Source organism: Dermacentor andersoni, chromosome 6 (assembly GCF_023375885.2).
Source record: "Dermacentor andersoni chromosome 6, qqDerAnde1_hic_scaffold, whole genome shotgun sequence".
In the NCBI taxonomy this organism is placed as follows: Eukaryota; Metazoa; Arthropoda; class Arachnida; order Ixodida; family Ixodidae; genus Dermacentor; species Dermacentor andersoni.
In genome coordinates, this window is record NC_092819.1 from 58,390,263 (window position 1) to 58,412,055 (window position 21,793).

The 21,793-nt window shown below is 46.9% G+C and overlaps 1 protein-coding gene across 1 annotated transcript in view; it reads left to right on the top strand.

The window, feature by feature from the left end:
• LOC129382504 (uncharacterized) overlaps nucleotides 1-21,793 on the top strand; it is a 30,212-nt gene that overhangs the window by 811 nt on the left and 7,608 nt on the right. Inside the window, exons 2-6 of the mRNA XM_055066561.2 lie at nucleotides 4,481-4,539; nucleotides 10,748-10,858; nucleotides 13,689-13,715; nucleotides 15,359-15,584; nucleotides 21,117-21,433. Coding sequence (XP_054922536.1) covers nucleotides 4,481-4,539; nucleotides 10,748-10,858; nucleotides 13,689-13,715; nucleotides 15,359-15,584; nucleotides 21,117-21,433 — 740 coding nt within the window. The remainder of the gene's footprint in view (nucleotides 1-4,480; nucleotides 4,540-10,747; nucleotides 10,859-13,688; nucleotides 13,716-15,358; nucleotides 15,585-21,116; nucleotides 21,434-21,793) is intronic.

Consider the following 21,793-nt stretch of genomic DNA (forward strand, 5'->3'; position numbering starts at 1 on the left):
GCTCTCACAGAAATTTTGCGATTACGAGCCATGGTTGTCACGTGTAGCTTCGTGCGTGTATAATTAAGGCAGTACTGTCACACCCTCACGGTATCTCTCAAGCCATGCGTCGCGTTATCTTTAGACTTCGATTGCTGCGCTTCAATCTTACGCCGTTCACGTATACTGGAAATTACAGTTCTCGTACTCCGTTAGCATCAACGCTAGTTTACATTGGTTAGCTGCGTTACAGTTTCGGCGTTGTATACTGTTCCGCACTAATATCGGACGGAGCAATAGTAGCCTACGTGCCCTACTTACACGCCGTGACATAATTTCGGAGCAGTCTGTCTGTGAACAGGTAATCCAGAAGTTCCACGCACAACCGCTGGCTTCCGTTTCCGCTGACTTAAACGCGCTCTGGTGTTAGCAGTTGCTGAAGCGGTATAGTCGAGGCAGTTACGACTGGTGTCTGAAATTAGCCTCGTTCTCGTTAGCGCTCATTACTGATAGCAGACAGACCAAGTGGTGTTGGTGTGTGTGTGTGCGTGTGCGTGTGTGCGCGTGTGTGTGTGTCTGTGTTTGTGTATTTGTGAGTGCGCCGGTAGGCACGACCTACACACTCACGTCCCGCGACACAGTTGAGTGCCTGATGAGCAGGAAGCTACCGCGGCCCGCTTGCGCAATTGCTGGCATGCAGCTGCTTCGCGAGGAAGCTATAGATAATGAATGCCGACGTGATTATATTACTGCAGCTCAGTCGGACTGGCGCCGCTGCGAGAGGTCTAGAAAGAGCTCGCGGGCACTGAGGCCATTTGCGACCGTACCTTCCACACTGGTCACGTGGTTGACGTTACAGTTTACTTAATGCAAACGCCGTTAGGACTCTTAAACGGCTCGTTAATGGCTAGAAGGTAGCGACATGACACGGAGAAGCGGTGTCCTGGACTTATTTGAATATGTTACTTGAGGTTACGAACAACGTAGAATCGGCAAAGTGATGGTTCTTCAGGAATCGTATGAGTTTGGCAGTGAGGAAACCATCGATTATGTCCTCGGTCATTGTCCTCGCTACGGTACCCAGAGACATGTAGTCGTTTGCGACGGTGCTGGCACGCCTTGATGAACGGCCTCTTTCTGCGCAGAGGATCTTGGATTGCCGGCTGTTATAGGGTGGTCCAGCTAACGTTAGCCAAGCTGTTCAACGACAAAAAAACAATTTTAAGACCTACGTTGTTTGGTTGGCAGAGCCAACCAAACAACCGCAGGTATTTTAATTATATCTTGCACCGTGTTACTTATCCTTTATTAATTTTCGTTGAAGGGATTGGCTAACGTTAGCTAGGACACACGGTATGGGACACACGGTCATCACACCTGCCGCGTTCCTATCTATATGCGTGTGTATGTGCTTCTCTCTAATTCTCTCTCCGTGTGGTCTTTTTTAAATCTTTCTGTCTCCCCTTACCTCTTCCCCAGTGCAAGGTAGCAAATTGGATGTTTGTCTTCCGGTTAACCTATTCGCCTTTAGCATCTCATTTATGTCTCTCTCTCTCTTGAGTTTATGAGATGAAGTAGTGCACCTTCTTTAACTACATCACCTGCGGTTATGGAACGAGCGCAGAATATGAGTCATTGATACCGGAATGGCTGCCCTCCCGCTGCCCGGGACGCAGTCCGCGACGAGAACATTGTGCTCTCCCGAACTTTATTGTACATTGTACTTGACGGGCCGTACATGGGCTTCTCATGAGATCTAGGCTTCGTGGAAGATTCTTGTGTTTCACTGCAAAGCCATCTCACAAAGAGATACGTGAGCGAACGCGGATGTAACAAGTGGATGAATTGTAATGAATAAGGAACTAGCACCGCTAGAAGAAGTAGTGCGCGCTGCTCCCACAGGAAGATGGCTACTCAGCAGTTGAAGACTTCTGCCGTCTCCGTAGTACTTGGCGAACTCGTGGCTATACATGCCCAGAAATATTGGACCATGGGCCTTAGGCAATTGGTTGAACTTCGCCGCAACACATCAGCGTAGCTCAATGGTGAGCACTTTTAAAAATTACATTTCGAAAGATTGACCTAGTTTCAACAAGTGTTTCTTAAAAACGTCGAGGCGGTGCTTCCTTCTAATACCATAAGCACTTAGGACACTTAGTCGGCACTTAGTGCTGCGCTAAGCAGAGTTTTGGTCCTGACCGAAAGGCTGCAATACAGCAGCGGAGTTAGGATAAACGCACTAACCGAATCTTATTGGAAGGAAAAGATCTGTCGACGCTGCTAATAGAAGCTTGTGTAGACTCGGCCAGTTTGTCGAAATTAATTTTTTGAGATTGTTGCCCACTGAGTTATGTCAGGGTATTGCGGTGAAGTTCGACAGAGTTTTGAAGGGCGATGTTCAAAATTTCTAAACATGTCCCCGGACTATGAAGAAAAATAGTTCAACCAAAATCCCCGCTTACATTGTGACAATAAACCGTTTATTTGCAAAAAAGGCTTCATTAGCCTAATTAGAGAAGGGATGGCAGCCACATTGAGAAGTCTCAGGTGAAACCAACTCAAGAATTGGAGCCACTTAGCCCAAGCTTTACTTCGTTGATAAAATATATCACGTGCATGTACGGTTTGTTTCCTTCTAGTGGTGTCTAAATTTTCTGTTATGATTACGGCAGCTCGTTTTCTGTCAGTGATATCGTAAACAAATGAGGCGTAAACAATTTAGGGCTAGTCGTAGCTTATAAACCTAGCTCGGAACAGGAGGAGAAGGATGATGTTGAAATGGCATGCTAGCATTCACTCCGTCCAAGCAATTAAAGTAAATTATTCAGTATGTGAAGTAACTGGGCATAGACAAGCCACAGGGTCCATTGCTGTGCGAGCATTCCACGTATCAATAACTCTGCCAAGTGGGATAAACGAGGCGGAGAGAGTCTCGAGACGAAACGAAAATCGGTACGTATCCATTCTACAACGTCCAATCCACACTCTAAGCATATTAAATGGCTGGTGACGTGTAGCGAGCACTGCTAAACACCACCACCGGCTGAAAAAATCGGTGGTTTTTATAAACTATTAGTGGCAAGCGAAACATCATTCTGGAAATCTAGAGTCTCTGCGGAAGGAAGACTTAAGTCCTCCATGATTTTGCACGGAGTCGCTCTGCGTCCCACCTTGTTCAAGCAGAGCCTCTCGCTTTTAGGTGAACTATGGACAGTACAACGAGACTTGCGAAGACTATACGCGAGCTCGAACTCTGGAGTTGTCACTCGTACTATGCGTCTTATTTTATGCGGCCGCGTTCCATTTGCACACGGCTATGCAATGTACCCTGCTATGTACCCTGTACGAAACGGCATTGCGCACGCATTGAGGACAGCGCGGGTGCTCGACGGCCTCTTCTAAACCCGCAGGAAATTGCGGGAACTAAGGTTCTCTGTCAGCTTGTGTTATAGATGGCGCGGAACGCGTACAGCTTGACGATGTCGGCGATGTTGACTTAAATAAATTTCACATATTATGTTTCACAAGTGCAAAAGTGCCAAATGAAACAATCGCTAAGCAACGTGTTTCGCGGATCGTGAAACCGTATGGCAAATAGCTTGGCAGTCATGAAATAATGAGTTCTAGCGCTCGCCCTATGGCAATGATTGTTCTCAAGCTAGGGTGTACATAGCGAGCCCGAGAACAACCAAAGAGTCAACTGCTAACCGACTTCGCGATTAGACGTATGTAGACTGTTTCAGTAACAGACTAACTAAAAAGAACGTAAATAAAGCATTGGCACATTTAGTTGCAATGCAGTTATTACACTATGGGGAGGCTTTTCAACTTTATATTTCTGTAAGTAAACCCTGAGAAAGGCTGCGAAGTTTGTTGAATGGCCAGCGCCAAATAACTGACTTTAGAGCAACCATTCCTTACTATGCATTTTTTTATTATTTTTGTGAAAGTAAACCTTTCTTTGAAATTACCTCGCTTTTGTTGGTTCTGCAGTTTTGTTAGTTCCAATGTGGTTGGTCCCCCGTTACACTGCTTTACAGTACGACTTCTCAGTCTCCGTAACCATGGTCTCGCCCCCGCGTAATATGATTAGACACTGAAATGGCTTTGTACTTGACTTTATCTTTTTTGTAGTGCCGTTACGAAACTGCACCGGATAAGTACGCACTGGCAGGGTCAAAAGTTTATGAAAAGCGGGTATAACGCGAGAAACGTCGATTGTCAGCACAGTTTTAGCCTGCAGCCGTGGCAACATTATAGCTCTATGTTGGTCACGTACACTAGTTCCCGTAGCGCATTCGCAGTGGCGGCTGTTTTCCCAGCATGCGGAATTATTCCGCTTTTCTCAGGTCCTGCATCCCGTAAACGTCTGACATTGCCGGTGCGTTGTTCACACCTATAACCGAGATACTTCTGCATGCACGGGCACTAGCTATAGTGCTTGCAACCGCCAGCTCCACCTCTAATGTTCACGTTTCTTTTTTTCGTTGTTACTTTTCAGACACTACCGTTAGCAGTGAAGTCCAAGTCAAGAGGTTTCAGTGCCTGCTGAATAACATCGTACGTATGCTACGTACCTGTTCACGCAACGTGGCTTTTTTCCCCCCCAATAGGAGCCATGCCTAATTCCAGGTCTAACGTGTTTATTATATCCTTGTCCTGTTAAAAATGACAAGAGGTGAATGTTGGCGTGCTTAGCCTTCTCGAGGGCTTAAGTTTTAAGGGCACTATGGAAAACGTGAACATATCTGCAGCGGAGAATAGTAGAAGACGACCGGAAGATTCTTGGCAATAGGCTTCAACGTAACGTTCCGAATAAAAAAAAACAATTAGCAGGTGTATGCACACACGTGCGATACATCTGTATATCAAAGACGCCGAAGCCGTATAAGGGAGTTCTCGCACCCTTGGGAAGTCCTAGGGGTTTGTTTTTGCCGCCTGCTGAAATCTACGCCCACAAGTTTGCCAACGTTTCACTATACATCCGGGGGAATTCCTTCGCTATACCGGGAGTATTTTCAGACGTTTCACTATATCCTAACGTAAGCCCTCCACACTCTGTTATATCCGACACATTTTACTGTACGCTTCGCCAGCTCAATACCAATGTCGGCGTCTGATTGCGCGTTCTCATCGACGTCCTCGCCGTACTTCGGGGCTCCGATGCAGTTTGCGCTATTGGATCTTCTCTGATTTGACGTTTGGTGCCGACAGCGACGCCGCACCATGCCGCCGGCCTTCACTACCGTCGCATGAAAACCACTGTGGAATCCCCATTAACAACTGGACCGTATAAAAATAATTGTTGGCAGTTTCGCCGAAATGACAAAGCACTGACAGCGATAAACAAGGTTTAGCACAGGGCTTGAAACTCATCGCACGGTGTTCTAACCTTGTTTCTAACCATACGTGAGTGCGACATGTTGCCGCGGTGCAGCACGCAAGACAACGCCTGCTTGGCAGGTGAAACATCGCCCAGGAGACCAGGCATCTCAGAACGCTGGCGCCACGAGCACCGCCAGAGGTCGCTGCAGGCGCCGCACCTCGACACTGCACGAGAATGACACCGACGGGAAACCGTCAGCATTAGTGGGCGCCCTGTGAAATATCGCTTAACGCTAGCCTGATATTTATCACTCTGACCGGAGCATACAAAGAGCAGCTCAGCAGGGACGCTAATGCTCTTACACTGTGCGCGCACTCATCCCTCCCGCAGAAGACCAAACGCAGTACTTCTTCGCCACCGAGGCGATTGAGCGCAGCGTCGACGGTGCGTCCACTTCGCTTCGTCGTTCTTGCAGTGGATCGCACTGCGCGTGTCACGAAACACTGTAGTCGTCAGCGCGCGATCCGCGCATGCGCCGTCAGCGGGACATCACTACAATGACGGCGGCGGCAACGGTGGTGTGGTGCGATCGGCTCGAGCGTCTGGATTACTGCTGCTGCATTCAATCGGGTACTCGCCGTGGTTGCTCAATGGCTATGGCGTTGGGCTGCTGAGCACGAGGTCGCGGGATCGAATCCCGGCCACGGCGGCGGCATATCGATGGAGGCGAAAACACCCGTGTACTTAGATTGAGCTGCACGTTAAAGAACCCCAGGTGGTCGAAATTTCCGGAGTCCTCCACTACGGCGTGCCTCATAATCAGAAAGTGGTTTTGGCACGTAAAACCCGCTAATTTAATTTAAATTTAATTCAATCTGGTAACGACGTCAGACTTATTCAGTAAATTCTTATGTGCCAATTTCTTACGGCAGGAAGAGTTGAACCGCCAAAATTTGTGGCACCTTTGAAAGCTTGAGCACGCAGTGTATAAAGCCTGTGATGACATCGCGCAAGCTTCTCCGCGCTGTCCGTGAAGAAGCAGTGGCGCCGGCGCCAGTGGAATTGCACATCTTTCAGCTTGTGAGCCGTATTACTGTTTAACAGTTTTCGCTTGATAAGATTTAAGATAAAAGGCTGAGGCGGTCGAAGAAATGTTTCATGATTTTTGTTTGCCGGCTGCAATTATCGAAAGTTCTGAGGAAGAATTTAGTCATGGCCAGAAAACTTGATCAGAGGAACTGTGGCATTTCAATAACACAGCATCTGTCCGATACCATACCAATGCATCCACACGGACCACCACGCCAACGCCAATGGCGACGCCTACGGCGAAAATTCACTCGGAGTGTTCATATAACTGCTATCCCAATAGAAGGCATTGGCCCTTTCGATTTTAACTCTACGCGGGTACGAATATACGCGGATTACATATATGCGGATGGGGACATATGCGGCTGCGCCAAATTTCCTGGAACCCTTGAGAGCTTCAACACGCCGTGTATACGTAGTGCCTGTAATGGACATTGCACAGGCACCACTGCGCTGTCCATAACGAGCGGCGCCAGTAAAACGACCTCATTTTCAGATTGTGAGCACTACTGTTTTAAGGTGAAAGCCTCAAGTGGATCAAACCCAACCGTTGGCCTTGTAAAAAAAGAAATGCGTCGTCCAGCTCCAATGGTAGGAAAACTATCATAATCTGCAATGACTTATAACCCCCCTAAACAAGCAAAAGAATGCAATGGCTCATCCCTCTCTCAATATACAGGCTATAAGGCACTCGGCAAACTGAAGCGTACAGTGCATACATTCATTGGAATTACGCATGCAACGTACAGAAACGCGGTGTCCAATCAAGTGGTACAAAAAAAAAAAAAGGAGACCGCGTGACCTTCTCAGTGGCTCATACCCCCGTAAGGCTGATGCTCTAAGCACTCAGCAATGTGAAGCGAACAGTGCATACATTCATTGAAATCACCCATACAACACACAGAAAAGCATACGTTTCAAGTAAAACTCTTGCTTGGGCTAGTTGGTTCATGCTTGAAGTAGGTAAAGGCAAGGCGCAGAAGACCAGGACTTAGGAAGAAACACAAACGACAAGACGGGCGCCTTTTTTGATGAAAGAAAGGGCCCAATGTAGAAGAAATATGCTCAAGTAAAACTCTTGCTTGGGCTAGTTGGTTCATGCTTGAAGTAGGTAAAGGCAAGGCGCAGAAGACCAGGACTTAGGAAGAAAGCGCCCGTCTTGTCGTTTGTGTTTCTTCCTAAGTCCTGGTCTTCTGCGCCTTGCCTTTACCTACTTCAAGCATGAACCAACTAGCCCAAGCAAGAGTTTTACTTGAGCATATTTCTTCTACATTGGGCCCTTTCTTTCATCAAAAAAGGCGCCCGTCTTGTCGTTTGTGTTTCTTCCTAAGTCCTGGTCTTCTGCGCCTTGCCTTTACCTTACATACGTTTCAATTCCCTGCTGAGAGGATGCAACGCAAAGTCGGAGGGAAACGTCGGTGGCAGGCGCGCGAAGCCGCAGCTAAGCGTCGAAAACGAGCCGAAGGAGTCGAACTGCGAAAGCAGCAGCGCGATGATGCGAGACGGCGCATTACCAAGTGTGCAGCAGGCTTTCGCCTTCACAGGAGTTTAACATGCTACAGGAGCTTAACATGCTGCCAAACTTTCTTTTTTGCACTTAGTCAGTAGATTAGTCAGTAGATTTAGGATAAAGGACATGCGCTCTGAACGAAATGTTTAGTGAAGTTTACGCTGCGATTCTAAAAGAAAAAAAATTGAAGAACAATTTAGTCAAAAACCTAGGCTTGGTTCGAATAATTGTTGCGGTTGATTGGTATGACATCTATCTTGCATACACGGCACAGACTGCAACGCCGAAAATTCTCGTACGCTTTACATACGATAACTACCGAAATAAAAGGACCGCTGGGGTGAAAAGGGCGAAAAATGTATTCGAAGAAAAGTTAGGCCTAAATGTTATACGTAGTTTAGCTTGAAATACAAAGATATAGATTGATGACCTGTTGCTCCATGCGGAACAGTGATCTGAAGGACAGAGACAAAACGTTCGAGAATTAGGATATAATGAGCTGGATGGAAATGCACTATAACCTAGCTTCAAAGTCGATGCGCATGTTATCCATCGTTACACAGCAAGAATTCCTACCCATGAAACTGTCAGGTTGCGTAACACTGGGCAGGAGTACACAACTTTGCGTTCGACGTACTTTGAATTTCAGGCTATAGACGGAACTGAGCATAGGCCGAGTCACCGACACCGGCTTTCTTTTTCTTTACTGTAAGGGTTTGGAATGATTCTTTAGAAGAGAGGGGTGCTCTTTGAAGTTCGCTGGCTCGCCTGACCTACATTACTGTCGATGCCTTCTGACCCAGACACGAATTACGATCGCGAAAGGGAGCCGACTTAGTGTATACGTAACCCTCGAAATGCAGACGCGTTGGACCCTTGCCACACGTTTCCTTTTGTAAAGTGACGCCCCGACGGGAACGCTTTTCGTCGGGTCGGTGTGTTGTGGGCACATCCGTCTTCGGAGTGTGCGCTTTCAGAGTTCTCGGCAGATCTCAGAGGCGTCCGTTCCTCGCGCTCGCTTCCCTATACCGCTGATTTATCGCCATTTCTGCTTCGCGCAAGCCGGGTGTAGTCGGGTTCCGTCTTCCCTTTTTTTTTTTTTCCTTCCTGCGTTTTTTTTAAGATGAAGTTTGGCACTGCGAAAAGAAAACAATGAACGAAGCAAGCCGAATTCATTTTTGTTCATATTTCGCAGGCTGGAAATGGGTCAGGAGGGAGTAAAAGCGATTGCTTTATCCGATGTTGCAATGCTTCGTATTGCAAAAAAAAAAAAAAAAAAAAAAAAAAATGCTCTATTGTACGCTTTGTTAGACTGATATATTGGGCGTTATTGTCCATAGTTTTCCCCCCACCTTAAAATATGTTCCGTGGGCTTTATGTTAAAAAAAAAAAGAAAGAAAGAGAGAAGTTAAAGAAAAAGATAAATTGAAGCGCGATATTTTTTCTTCACTTCTCCCAAAATATGAATGGATGACAAGATAAAGAAGATATTTACGAAGTAAATAAAGTTACATAGTTCATTTTTTCCCCAAACTGCGATTGAATAACAGAAGTTCAAACATTTGAATAAATGCAACTAACTACACTTTTTTTAATCAATATTTCTGAAATTACAGTATGGGTAAAAAGGGAACGGAAAGAATGGACAAGGGGAAACAAACTGAAACAATAACGAACCAGTGAATAAATAATTGAAAAATATGCTACATGATTAGGCGAAGCGCATTCAGATTTAGACAAAAAGAAGAGGAATAAAAAAGCAGGATAGGCTCTCACTCGCCACTAATATATTTACCGGAGCGCACACAAAATATACGCAAATACACGAGACAACAAGACCTGATTGCAGAAAGAACTGTGGTGTACACCAACAACACGCAGGCGTATTAAGAGGACGCCCACAGATTGGTGCGCAGGCTGACGGAGTAATCAAATTTATTGTCGCTGATCGCAAATGACACCTGGGAGGTGCGGACCTCGCCATCTTCTCTATGTATCAGAAGTCCGAACAAGCTCGAGCTAATGACGTCATATCTCGGAATATGTATAGGGTGACCTTACCGCGAAAAGCAATTGAATTCCGGTGAGGCGAATGGAAACAGTCCGGATAGAGAAAGCCTCTACCTATTGCGCCTGATATTGATGCGTGTCCCGACTTGTCCACCGTAGTGTTTTACCGAACTATAATAGTGAGCTTTAGTTGTACTGCAGTAGATCTGTACCGTAACATCCGAAGCCTGAATGCGAAACTGTCGTTGCAACGACCAACTGGATTCAACTAAACCGCTGGCGCACATGTACCGGCCTCATCGTAATAATTGCGAACGTATTATCGTATCATTAATTATTATTTTCTTAATTATGAGCCGTAATTTTAATTACGTGCCGAAACCACGATCTGATTATGAGGCACGCCGTAGTGAGGGACACCGGAGATTGGGACTACCTGGGGTTCTTATCATGCACCTAAATCTTAGTACACGGGTGTTTTCACATTTCGCCCACATCGACATGCGGCCGCCGTGGGTGGGATTCGATCCCGCAGCCCAACACTGTAGCCACTAAGCAACCACGGTAGGTCGCTCATTAAAAAAAATAAAATAAAATAAAGAGTATTCGTGCAGCTCAAGTAAACTTCTAGTGCATTATGGTTCATCATATCTCCACATGATGGCACCACCAGCACTGCCGGATACGCCTTCTAATATTCCCGTGCACATAATCGCTAGTGTGTGTCTACGCTACGTAAGACGACTTTATTAACACTCGGCCGATAAGATAACGATCCTGTTATGTTGCGCATTTCAGTGACTGTTACGTCTGTGACCTTGTTTCCTTCGCAGGATCCGGCGGACAAAGTGGTGGTGCTCGGTTGCCAATACAACGTGGGAGGCACCATGGACGCCGCCACCTTTCTCACCGCGTTGTGCGAGAACAAGCTGCCGTGCACAAAGGTGGGCTGAGTGTGCAAGTTCTACCACGTCAGATGTTTCTTTAGAAAAGTGAAAAAATATACCCGGTATGGAAAGAATCCGAAAAAAGAAACTTCATTGAGAAAGGCCGTTTACATTCCATGCTATTAAAAGAGCGATGTTAAATAGTGCTCGTTTTAAGCGACTGGACTGTTTATTTATTTATTTTTGCTACGGTGGATATTTATCTCTGTGTGCTTGCATGTAGTTTTGTATACGTTCAATTCCAGGTTTTCTGTGATCTGCTACATTTACATGTTTGTTATGTTGCATATTGCTCTGAAATATTGTGTTAGGTTTCCTTGTTTTCGGTATTAGAAGGCCTTAGGCGCTCGTGCATACCTTTTTTACTGGTCTACCCTGGTTTTTCTTGCCGATGTGACCCAGGATTCAATGAAAAATGAGAGAAAAAGAATGGTTTTGTAGGATGGCTAGATCTGGGACTGCTGGTGTCATGGTGTGCCGCCGCGTAATCATGCGGCTATGTTCATATTTCTCGCATTTTCTTTATAACACGACAAAAAAAAAAAAAAGAATTACGCGAGACGCAGCGCACTGAAAACAACGACATCGGGTCTTTTAAAACACAGTTATTACGCTTCTATCAAAATGGACGTCCTCAATGCAGTAATAAAAAAGTTCGTGAATTAATATAATTTGATTATCGATAGTTCAATTATGAAAAAAGTTCTCCTGGTGCCGTACGTCACTGCCGACAAAATACCATTGGTTGCGTCCTCGTATATACTATATTTTATTTTTGGAAACCCATATGGTTCGCACTGTGATTCCTTTACGCGACCACTGCTATCTCACGAGACTGAATACTGTGCAACGTACTACAACAGGAGACAAACACTCTTGGTATGTTAAAGCGAGACTGCACGAAAGCCATCGATTTGTAACTTTTTTTTTATAGCTACCGTTCTGTTATCGATATAGCTCATTCCATGAAAGCACTTACGCGGCGTTTGCTTTCGTTGATTGTTATCTTTTGAGTTCACCATCATGATTACAATCCCAGTGAAAGGTTCAGTTGCGAACTGCAGTGTTATGAGCAGCCTCAGCTGTTTACTTACACTGACGCTAAGCTGAAACGTACGTGAGCTGGCTCGAAACGCGCTCAGAGGAGCACAGTCAACCAAATAGGTAGGTGCACACCTCATAAAAAAAATTAAATTATGCGGTTTTACGTGCCAGAACCACTTTCTGATTATGAGGCACGCCGTAGTGGAGGACTCCGGAAATTTCGACCACCTGGGGTTCTCTAACGTGCACCTAAAATCTAAGTACACGGGTGTTTTCGCATTTCGCCTCCGTCGAAATGCGGCCGCCGTGGCGGTGATTCGATCCCGCGACCTCGTGCTCAGCAGCCCAACACCATAGCCACTGAGCAACCACGGCGGGTGTGTACACTTCATGGGGAGGTGTACAAGAAATGTTGGATGAAACAAACGTTATCGCTTGTCTCGCAATTGCACTTACGTATGCAAAAATCTAACGGCTTGAAATGCACAGTCGGCCACGAGAAAATGCGTGACACGGAATTTGCGAAAAAAAAAAGAAAGCCTGAATCCTCGTGACGTCATCACGGCCGCCATCTTGGGGCACCACCACGTCGAGCAACGGCATAAACAAGAAACGTGACAGCGCGTCATGCTCGTCTTGCGCCGAGCGAAAACTCGATAATAGTGATAATCAAATAAAAAACGGTCACCATCCAAAAAAAAAAAGTTTACAATGTACGAGTGATAACATGGTGTACTGACGTCATCGTGGCCGCCATATTTGGGTACTGGCACGCTGAGAATCTGCGTCCGTGACCTTACGTGTAAGCTAGTTATATACACATAGCCACGAGTTCAGTGTTTGAATTTGTATTAGCTTTTGCGACTTGTACAGTGATTCATTAAATTACAAGTTCCGTGCCGTGACAGGGCAGCAATATTCGTATTTGTCGGGAAATCCGCGTCCCGTACACTGTTGTGGCGGACTGTGCTGAGAGCTGGGGCTCGCGATTTACGCGTATCTAAAACGTGCAGGGTAGCTTTGAATCAATCAAGTGGGTTACCGCTATTATTGCCTCAGCCTCGTGCGTGAGATAGTGGCGGCTGATAACGCGCCATCTGAACCAGAATTTGACAACGCGAAATATGGTCATACAAAATGTGAGCTTACTTGGAAAGGACTGAGCGTCCTCAAGGAAAGCCTATAGCTCTGGACGCGAGAGAATGAAAAAAAAAATGCTGATATTAAAAATAAAGATGCGCTTTGGGAACAAAACCGAGTCCGCAACATCAAACCAACGCGGCGGCCTCCTACGTTTAAAATTACGAGCAGTCCTTTTTTCCCCCTCGAACAGTCAGTCGTGACCAACAGCGCTCATGTTTGCATTCCGAACCACGCTCTCGCAGCCACGGTATCGACCGCGATCAGAAATAGGCTGGGTACGTCGTAGCGTGCTGAGCTTCTATAAACTAGATTGCGAAGGGCTACCGTAAATGCGATGTTTCCTGTGGAACGACGGAGAGTAAACGAAAGACTTAAGGGTCACACTCGTGACGAGCTGGAACATTTCGAAATGGGCACCTGCGTGCCGATTGGGTTCGAGGAAGCGGAGAAAGCGTAGAACGTTGTAAGCACGGAAAAGCCCCCCCGCCAAAGTGCGGGAAAATTGAATTTCTGCTTTTGTACGCGGAACCTGCTGGTGAGAGTGAGTGTGCAATGGTACGTGGCTGCGATGATAAGCAAATTTTGTTTCGTTCTTCAGCGTGTGGTGTTTTAACAATGAATTCGCACACTTTTGTTTCAGTTGAGGGCGTGCATGGCTTCAGAAAGAGTGAGTACCTTTCGTACACATTACACGTTGATCTTTAACGCCTCGTTGCGAAGATAGATAGAAATTTTGGGCGGGTGCTAGTGGCAACAAATGTACTTTTTGAAAAAAGAAAGATGAAAACATCGTCAAGATGCTTCAGTGGGCAAGAAGTCACGAAAGAAAACGCCCCAGATGTGGTAAATGCATCGTTTGACGTCCTTGCATTTTGATTACCTCTCTACAGTATGGAAGAGTAATAAAAAAGAGTAAGCGTCGAATTACGCTCCAGTCAACGGATGCGCCTATGAAAATGAAAATTACGCTGCACCGGCGCTTTCTGAGTGTAGGAATCTTCTGCATCTTTTGCTCACTTTCACAAAGGAGAAACTCTCTCTAAGTGTATGCAAATTTTGTGGCGTTACAGGTCAGAACTTATTTATTTACTAGCCATTTGATAAACTTAAGTAGTGATTCTCTGCTGGTTATGAGGATGCTGACAAGACTTGTCACTAATTACCAAACCGCAATAAGCAAGACGTGCACGCATAAGGTAAGATAAATTTGCACTTGTATAGATTGAGAAATTAAAATAAAAAGAAGAAAAGCGACCGCAGTAGTTAGCATTTGCGGCAACGTGCTGAGACTTCTCTATAATATAGAATAAATATTTCCTAATAGTGTTAAATAAGCACACCAGGCTTATGATGTTTGTAATAGCAAGCTTTGCTATTACAAAAACTAAAAACAACACAAGAATAGTTTTTGTAAAGCAGGCTTTCTGGTGAGCTCTTGTGTGCACGGTGAAACAATCTTCCCAGTTGTGCTAGCAAGAGTCGGTCGAACGGCAGATGTGGGCAGACAGGCACGTGCGATAGCAACCTGCTAAATAAGATAAAAAAAGCGCATCAAATTCTCGTATATTGACTATACTTGAATTCTTGAGGATGATGGTATTGGAGTTTTGATAGTACTTACCATAGCGCAAGAATGGGTGCGCAAGAACTGGCGTGAAGCAAAACATTTGGCAGAATCACGTGGCCCTTAGCTCTTAGCAGGCAGACTTCTCCAGAAACAATTTTTTTCTCCTCCATTTCTGGGAAATAAAGCGAACTGAAATTGAACTGAATAGGTCGGTGACTTATAGACTAAATTTACTTCTACTCTTGTGCTACCTGCGCTACTGCTTGCACCGTTACAACAAGCATTATCAAAAATCAAGCTGCGTGGTATGGATATTCACCTTATTATGCATGATTAGTATTAGGCTTTCTTTATTTTTATGAAGAGAGCGCAGAAATGGAACGCCCACTTAGCTCAATGAACCGACAGCAGACCTGCTCGAGTGCTGTGTCGCAATACTAGTCTATTCAGTCGACAAACAGCATACGTACTCTCAGGTCATCTCAAACCAATTATCGACTTTAACGCGAAGCCGACGGACGGACAACTTATAGAATTCGTACCCGCACGTGCGATTCAGCAGCCTCAAGTTTCGTCACCGGCAACCTATGCGCTACTCTAATTTCGCGCTTTGAACGCCAAAACTGAAGTTAACGTACAAAACGACTGTTAAGATATTACACGACGATATTGCAATAAATAAATTTTTAACGAATAATGTTAATTTTTTAAAAAAAAAAATCGCCCTTGCTGGACGTGTCCAGTCGAAGAACATGCGACCCCAGAAGCCTCCGACCCTCCCGGAGGCCGAGAACCCGATCCAGGCCGGCGTGTCTGGGCCCGAGCAGGGCGGGATGGCCGTGAACCAGGAATCGACGAGCACGGCCGCACCGTCCACGAGCGCTTCCACGGCGGCGCCTCCCGAGGAGGTCTCGACCACGTCCGTGGCCACGGTGCCTCCTTCGACACCGGCTGCACCGCCTCCGGCAGGTGTGCACTGCGACGGGGCGGGGAGGAGAACGGTCGGTAGCCAAGGCTGACGAGGCACGGACACACTTTGTTGTGCGGTCGCCGCGGCGCAATGAGCTCGCGAAGCGGCGATAGGGTTGGAAGCTTAACGCGAGGAGGCGCGACCGTGACGGGCCGCGTTGGGAGAAAACTGAGGGCGATTGCGATGCGCGCGCTGAGCCCCATCTCCTCCACAAGACATGTCCTTGCGGCGGAGAAGGGCTAAACTTATTTATTTTGCTTATTTATGCACACCACAGCCCAGTAAGGGCTATTGCAGTAGTGGGGTTATAGAGGAAATAAATAAATAAATAAATAAATGAAGAATGGTGCTATAACAAACAAATCAAGCAAGACTGAATGAGTTCAGCAAAATAAATCACCCAAAAATACGGTCACTTGTCGCTAAGGGCTGACAATAACTTATCTAGCAGCCGAATACGAGTAGCGCCGTTTAAATAGTTCCGGAGCTCAATTGTCCGGAGAAGGAAGCTGAATTTGAAGATGTTAGTTCAGGCAAATATGGGTGTAATGTCTAATTCGTGGCGGCTCTGAGTTGGCGATTCCTTCGAAAAGTTTAAGACGGCGTTGGACAGGCGATAGGAAGAGTTGACGATGCAGTGTAGCTAGGCTCGTTATCCTGACGTTGAGAAAGATGGGTTAGATTCAGCGACGCTAGCGCTGTGGACGGAGAAAAGTCGCGGTCGTAGCGGTGAAAGATAAAGCGTGTTGCCTTCCTTTGAACCAATTCTAAGGGATTAATTTCGTGCTGCTTACGAGGAGACCAAACAACACAAGCATACTTCAACACTGGCTCTATCAGGAATATGGCCAGTCTTGGCGCTTAGGTACGTCGCTAGTTGTTGGCTCACAATACGCTCATATAGGAGGAGGAGGAGGTCTTAAAGGGCATAAACGAGGAGAGGTTGACCGGGGGAGCGTGTCTCTAGCCTCAACACCACCTAGAATTGTCCCATGTGGCGTTATCTAGCCTTATACTCCTATTTGGAGTAAGAGGAAATCGGAAAGAGACAGGTAAAGAGAGATTGCAGGGGACGATGCTATAGAACAATAAACTATATACGCACTGTTCATGCAAGGTGCATGTTTGCAAAGTAAGGCATTGCCCCAATGTAGATCCCCATCCTAAAACACATGAAAAAGAACGCAAAAAAAAAGAAGATAATGCAGACCCAACGAACATGTTGGAATTTATCTGCAGCGACACTTTAGTGAAGCGGTAATAAATCGCTAAAAGAATGAATGCGAAGCGGTACCTTCAACTATGAGACCTGTGATCTCGTGCAATGTTTACGTTTATGCAATGAATAGGACGCTGTATTAAAGGGATACGAATTAATTTTGAGCCCCACTGAGGTTCTGTAACATGTGCCCAAAGCCCTTTGCACGAGTGTTTTTTGCATCCTTCCCCTCATCGGAATGCGGCCGCCGTAACTAGTAATCGAACTCGTGACCTCGAGCTGACAAGCTCAAAGGCAAAACAAAGTCGGACGTGTACACTCTGCCTATTCAGACACGTGTATCCCGAACAGATCTGGAACCATCATTTTAATATTGCAGCCATGTAAAGACGGTGAAGAGTGAAAGAGAAATAACTTTATTTAGTTTCTGGCAGCTTAGGGATACAAGTCCTGGCCAGAATGACGGCCAGTAGCCCTTGGGTTCTGGCTGCGTCCTCAGCCAGCTGGACGGCCCAATTTGGTCTTCCGAAAGCAGAAACACTACCAAGTATATTTAAATCAGAATCAAACTCTTTACTGGTCAAACCTGTGCGCAAAAAAAAAAAAAAAACAAGAGAAAGAAAAAAAAGACAAAAGTAAAACTGCAAATAACGCCGAACACTATCAGTGGTGGTAGAATCCAACCACACCGCTCAAGTCAGTCCGGTATTTATACATGCATCCTTGTATTTATACGTGCTGCATTGCAGAGGACTCAGTCACGTCCACGCAGATTTGAGAGCGTACAACACCGGGTACGTTTACATGAACCCAACAGGAGCGGGTCGAGTCAAAAGTCGGGCTCAGACAGCGCCACTCGACATGCGTTCACACGAGCTCGTACGAAACGGTTCGAGATTGTTGCGACAGCGTGCGTCGAGACATGAGGTAAGACAGCGAGTCTAGTCGATCGCTGCTGGCTGCGGAACGCCGACCCGACCCGCGCACGTTTGCATGTGCGCTTCAGATGGGTCGGCGTCAACCTATTCCACGTAGTCGGGCTGCCTATTCGACGCTCGCTCATCCCAACCGACTATAGTGTTTACGTGAGCACAACCTAATCTCAACCCGACAAGCAGACCCAACCCGTTTTTGTCGGGTCGGGTCCGCTTGTCCGCTTGTAAAAATCCGAGCGCACTTGAGCACTTCGGATGAGTTGTGAATGCGAAAGCATCAATGTCGAATTGAACGGCGCTGAGCAGTCCTTTGAGTCTGTCGGGTCCGCTTGTAGCGCGCTGACTATTGGCGTCACGCTCGTGATATAATTAGGCACACCCGTCTCACTACCGAATTCGCGACTACGATCGCAAAGTTTCGGATACGTCAAGCAAGTTTTTGACGATAACGATAACGATAACGTGATAACAGTGACAGTTCGAGGCAAAGCGGTCGCTGGTGAGAAGAAATGCTTATGCCTCCGCCTTTGCTTTATTGTGCCTCGTGCTTTAGCGCTACATTTCAGCACGCTTCCGCACCAAGAGGCTCAGACACCAACGCTTCACGGAGTATTTTTTTTGTAAACGTGACATATCTCATGTGTCCCACGTAACTTGTGGTAAAATTTAAATATATAAAGTGCCACGTAGCTGGAGAGAACCGAGGTAATGTTGTTTGCCGTCGCTTGAGGCAATCAGACATATTTATTTGTATTTCGCTTAATTAAATAATTAGGTATTATTAAATAATCAGCTGATCAAATACTATACTTGGAGCAAAACTGTAATAGAGACAAAAAAATTATTTCTCATATTTGGCGGGCTTTACTTCGGGCTTGGAGAAAGCTTTTATGTAGCACGTGTTGAGCAACAGAAAGCTGAATCGGGAATTTATCAGGATGGTCTAGAATTTTATCATTGACACTTTTACTCTGAATATCATGTTTGAGTGGTTGAATAATTAATAGTAACCAGCTATGTAATTAAGCGAAATAAAGTCTGACTTGCCCCAAGCGATGCCAAGCAACGTTACCATGGTTCTTTCCAGCTACGGAGCAGTCGCATATCTTTAAATTTTGGCACAAGTTACGTGGGACACGCAGTGTATTATTCTCGTTCTCAATCTATGTTGGGGGGAGTGAACGCTAGCACGACCTTGGTCTAATCGGCACTTCCATAGGACACCAAGAACCGTCACTCCTGAAATGTTTGTTACACCAGGGTCGTGTCAGTGTTACCTACTCTTTCCCTCTTTCTGATGCGAAAGCATCACGTGACCCATTGAGCGAAACAGCCGGTGTCTGTAGCAGCCACACGGCACTTAAATTCCCATTGGCTGCGACGCCATGTTACATGAGCGCCTCGACGGAGCGGAGCGGACGAAACGGAACACCTGCTCCTGCGATAGCGCGTCGGGTGTTGCGTGAGGGGAGAGGACGTCGCCGTTACTCCACGTCACTCTCACGCCATTTCTCGGAAGCCGGCGCGAGGTCCGTATCTCTCTCTCTCACCCCCATCGGAGTTAGCTGCTGCTCACGCCTGTCGGCCTTGGTGGCCACTGCTGCTTCCTAGTTCCCTCGTCGCGCAGGACGTCGGTGGCATGCGCCGTTGGCACTGCAGGATGGTGCTGCTTGCTGGATAGGGCAGCACGCACCACTGTGGTACATTACTCGCAGCGCAAAACTCAAGGGACTGCTCAGCGCCGTTCAATTGGACATTGATGCTTTCGCATTCACAACTCGTACGAAGTGCTCAACTGCGCTCGGATTTTTCTCTTTGTGTTCGCTTGTAAAAATGAGCTCTCTTTTGCTCTTTCTCCTGATTTAAGTGGACGGCTGTATGACCGAGTAAACTAAAGCGATCTCAGAAACAGTTTCAATCAAATATGGTGAGTTAATGGACCGATCCTCATACCGATGCGTAATATGTGTGCTCGCGGGGTACTTTAATGGGGTACGTAATACGGCGACGCCTAGCCATAGACTGTACCTCATGGTCTGTTCACGTCGTGGTAACCCAGGCGGTAGATATATTTGTGTATCCGGAGACAACGAGCGCAACCCACACATGGAGAAAACGTTCGAGTCACACAGGGGCAAATTCCATCGTTCACTATCACAACTAGGAGCTCTAGGCCAGTGGTGTCGAAGACCCTCCGCGTAGAAGGGTTTATTCGCGCTTCTAAGATTCCTGTCGTTTACGGGCCTTCGCGATAGACTTTAAGAGCGCCGCCCACCACCGCTCTATAGGGTACGCCGTTTGTTCGTGCTCGTCTCTTTTTTTCTCTCTCTCTCTTCCCTTCCGCTCTCTCTTTCCTATTATACCCCAACTCCTTCACCCCGTGGAGCGTTGCCAACTGGAACTATACCTCTGATTAACCTCCCTGCCTTTCTATGCACCCTTTTTCTCTCGTAATGTGGGCCGATCTTGGAGGCGGTGCAAAGTCACAGCGCCTACAGCCCTAAAATCATATTACCCAATAAAGCTAACCAATAGGTGTTTCCAAGAGCGCATCTCAGTAGGTACAACGGGAAGCTATCGTTCGACATTTAACAATCATCCTCCGATGGTTTCTGCCCAATTTTTTAAATTTGTTACCCTTAGAGTAGGATCACAACCATATGAAGTCAATAAATAATGAAGCCAAGGAAAGCACTGGGACTGTTATCTGTAGTTTTTAATTGATGTGTAGAAATGATAAATAAGCAGGAAATGGAATTGGACGAGAAAACAACAACTTGCTGCCGGTGGGAGCCGAATCCACAACCTTCGCTTTATGCGTGCGATACACTACCAATTGTGCTGCGACGGCGGCTGTTTCAACGTCACTCTAACGTGTTCCAGCGTTACACACACATGCGCAAGATTGTGGACGTTACAGCCGCCGTCGCGGTAGAATAAATGGTAGTGCTTCGCACGGGTAATACGGATTTTGTGAGTTCGGCTCGCATCGACGGCAAAATTTTTTGTTGTTGTTTTCGTGCACTTTCATTTCCCATTATTTCGTAATTTATACACCTCAATTAAAAACTGCAGATACCTTTCCTTATGCTTTCCTTGGTTTCCTGTTTGCTTCTTATGTTTGTGACGAAGAAAAATCGGGCCCCTCAGTGTAGGGTAGCCCGCACCGGGCGCCATGGTCCGGCTGTCCTCCCTGCCCTTCCTCTCCTGGCTTTCTCTCTCTCGCGACTCACTCTCGGGCGACTCCTTGCGCGGCACAACCAGCGCGTTCGGCGAATTTCTCTCCCTCAAACTCTAACGCCCGACGTGTTACCAGAGGCGGCGGCTCGGACAACGAGCCGTCCGTACAATATCAGTTCGCCTCTCTCTCTCGGCAGATGACCCGCCCCCGGAGGGCGACGACGAAGGCAGCCGCGAAGACGAGCCGTCCTTGCCCGTGGTCACCGCGGCGACGTCGACGACGTCGACGGAGCCCCCGCCCGCGCCCGTCGACGTGCAACCTCCGCCCGACGACCCGCTGCCAGCGCCCGCCGAGGAGGTGACGGGGGGAGACGAGATGAGCTTCTACCCGTGCCTGTGCGCGCGCAAGGCCAAGTACCGGGGCCTGCTCTGGAAGCCGCGCATGAACAGCCGCCGCACGAGGGCCATCACGTGGAAGGACTACAACTTCATCTTCCCACTCAGTGTCGTCAGGGTGCGTATACTCGAAGCGCGCTGATCCGAGTGGCCGGTCGGCCGCGGAACTGCCTCGTTGTACACCCTAAGAAAAGCTTACACCCTTTGGGGCGTATATTTGCGACACAACAATAATCGTCATCTGTCTTGCCCGCATTTCCTTTCTTGAAAACGCTGCGCTCGTTACTGTCGGGAATGCTATGTCATGCTGACAGTGCGCATGCCGTTCGTGACTTGGAAGTACCGGGTTGGCAACGTTAAAGAAAGGAAATGAGGGCAAGACAGATGACGATTATTGTTGTGCGGCAATATATACACCGCGGCTCTTTTTAGAGCGTAAGCGTGCGACGCGCTCTGAGTCGTGAGCGACTTTAGGCTT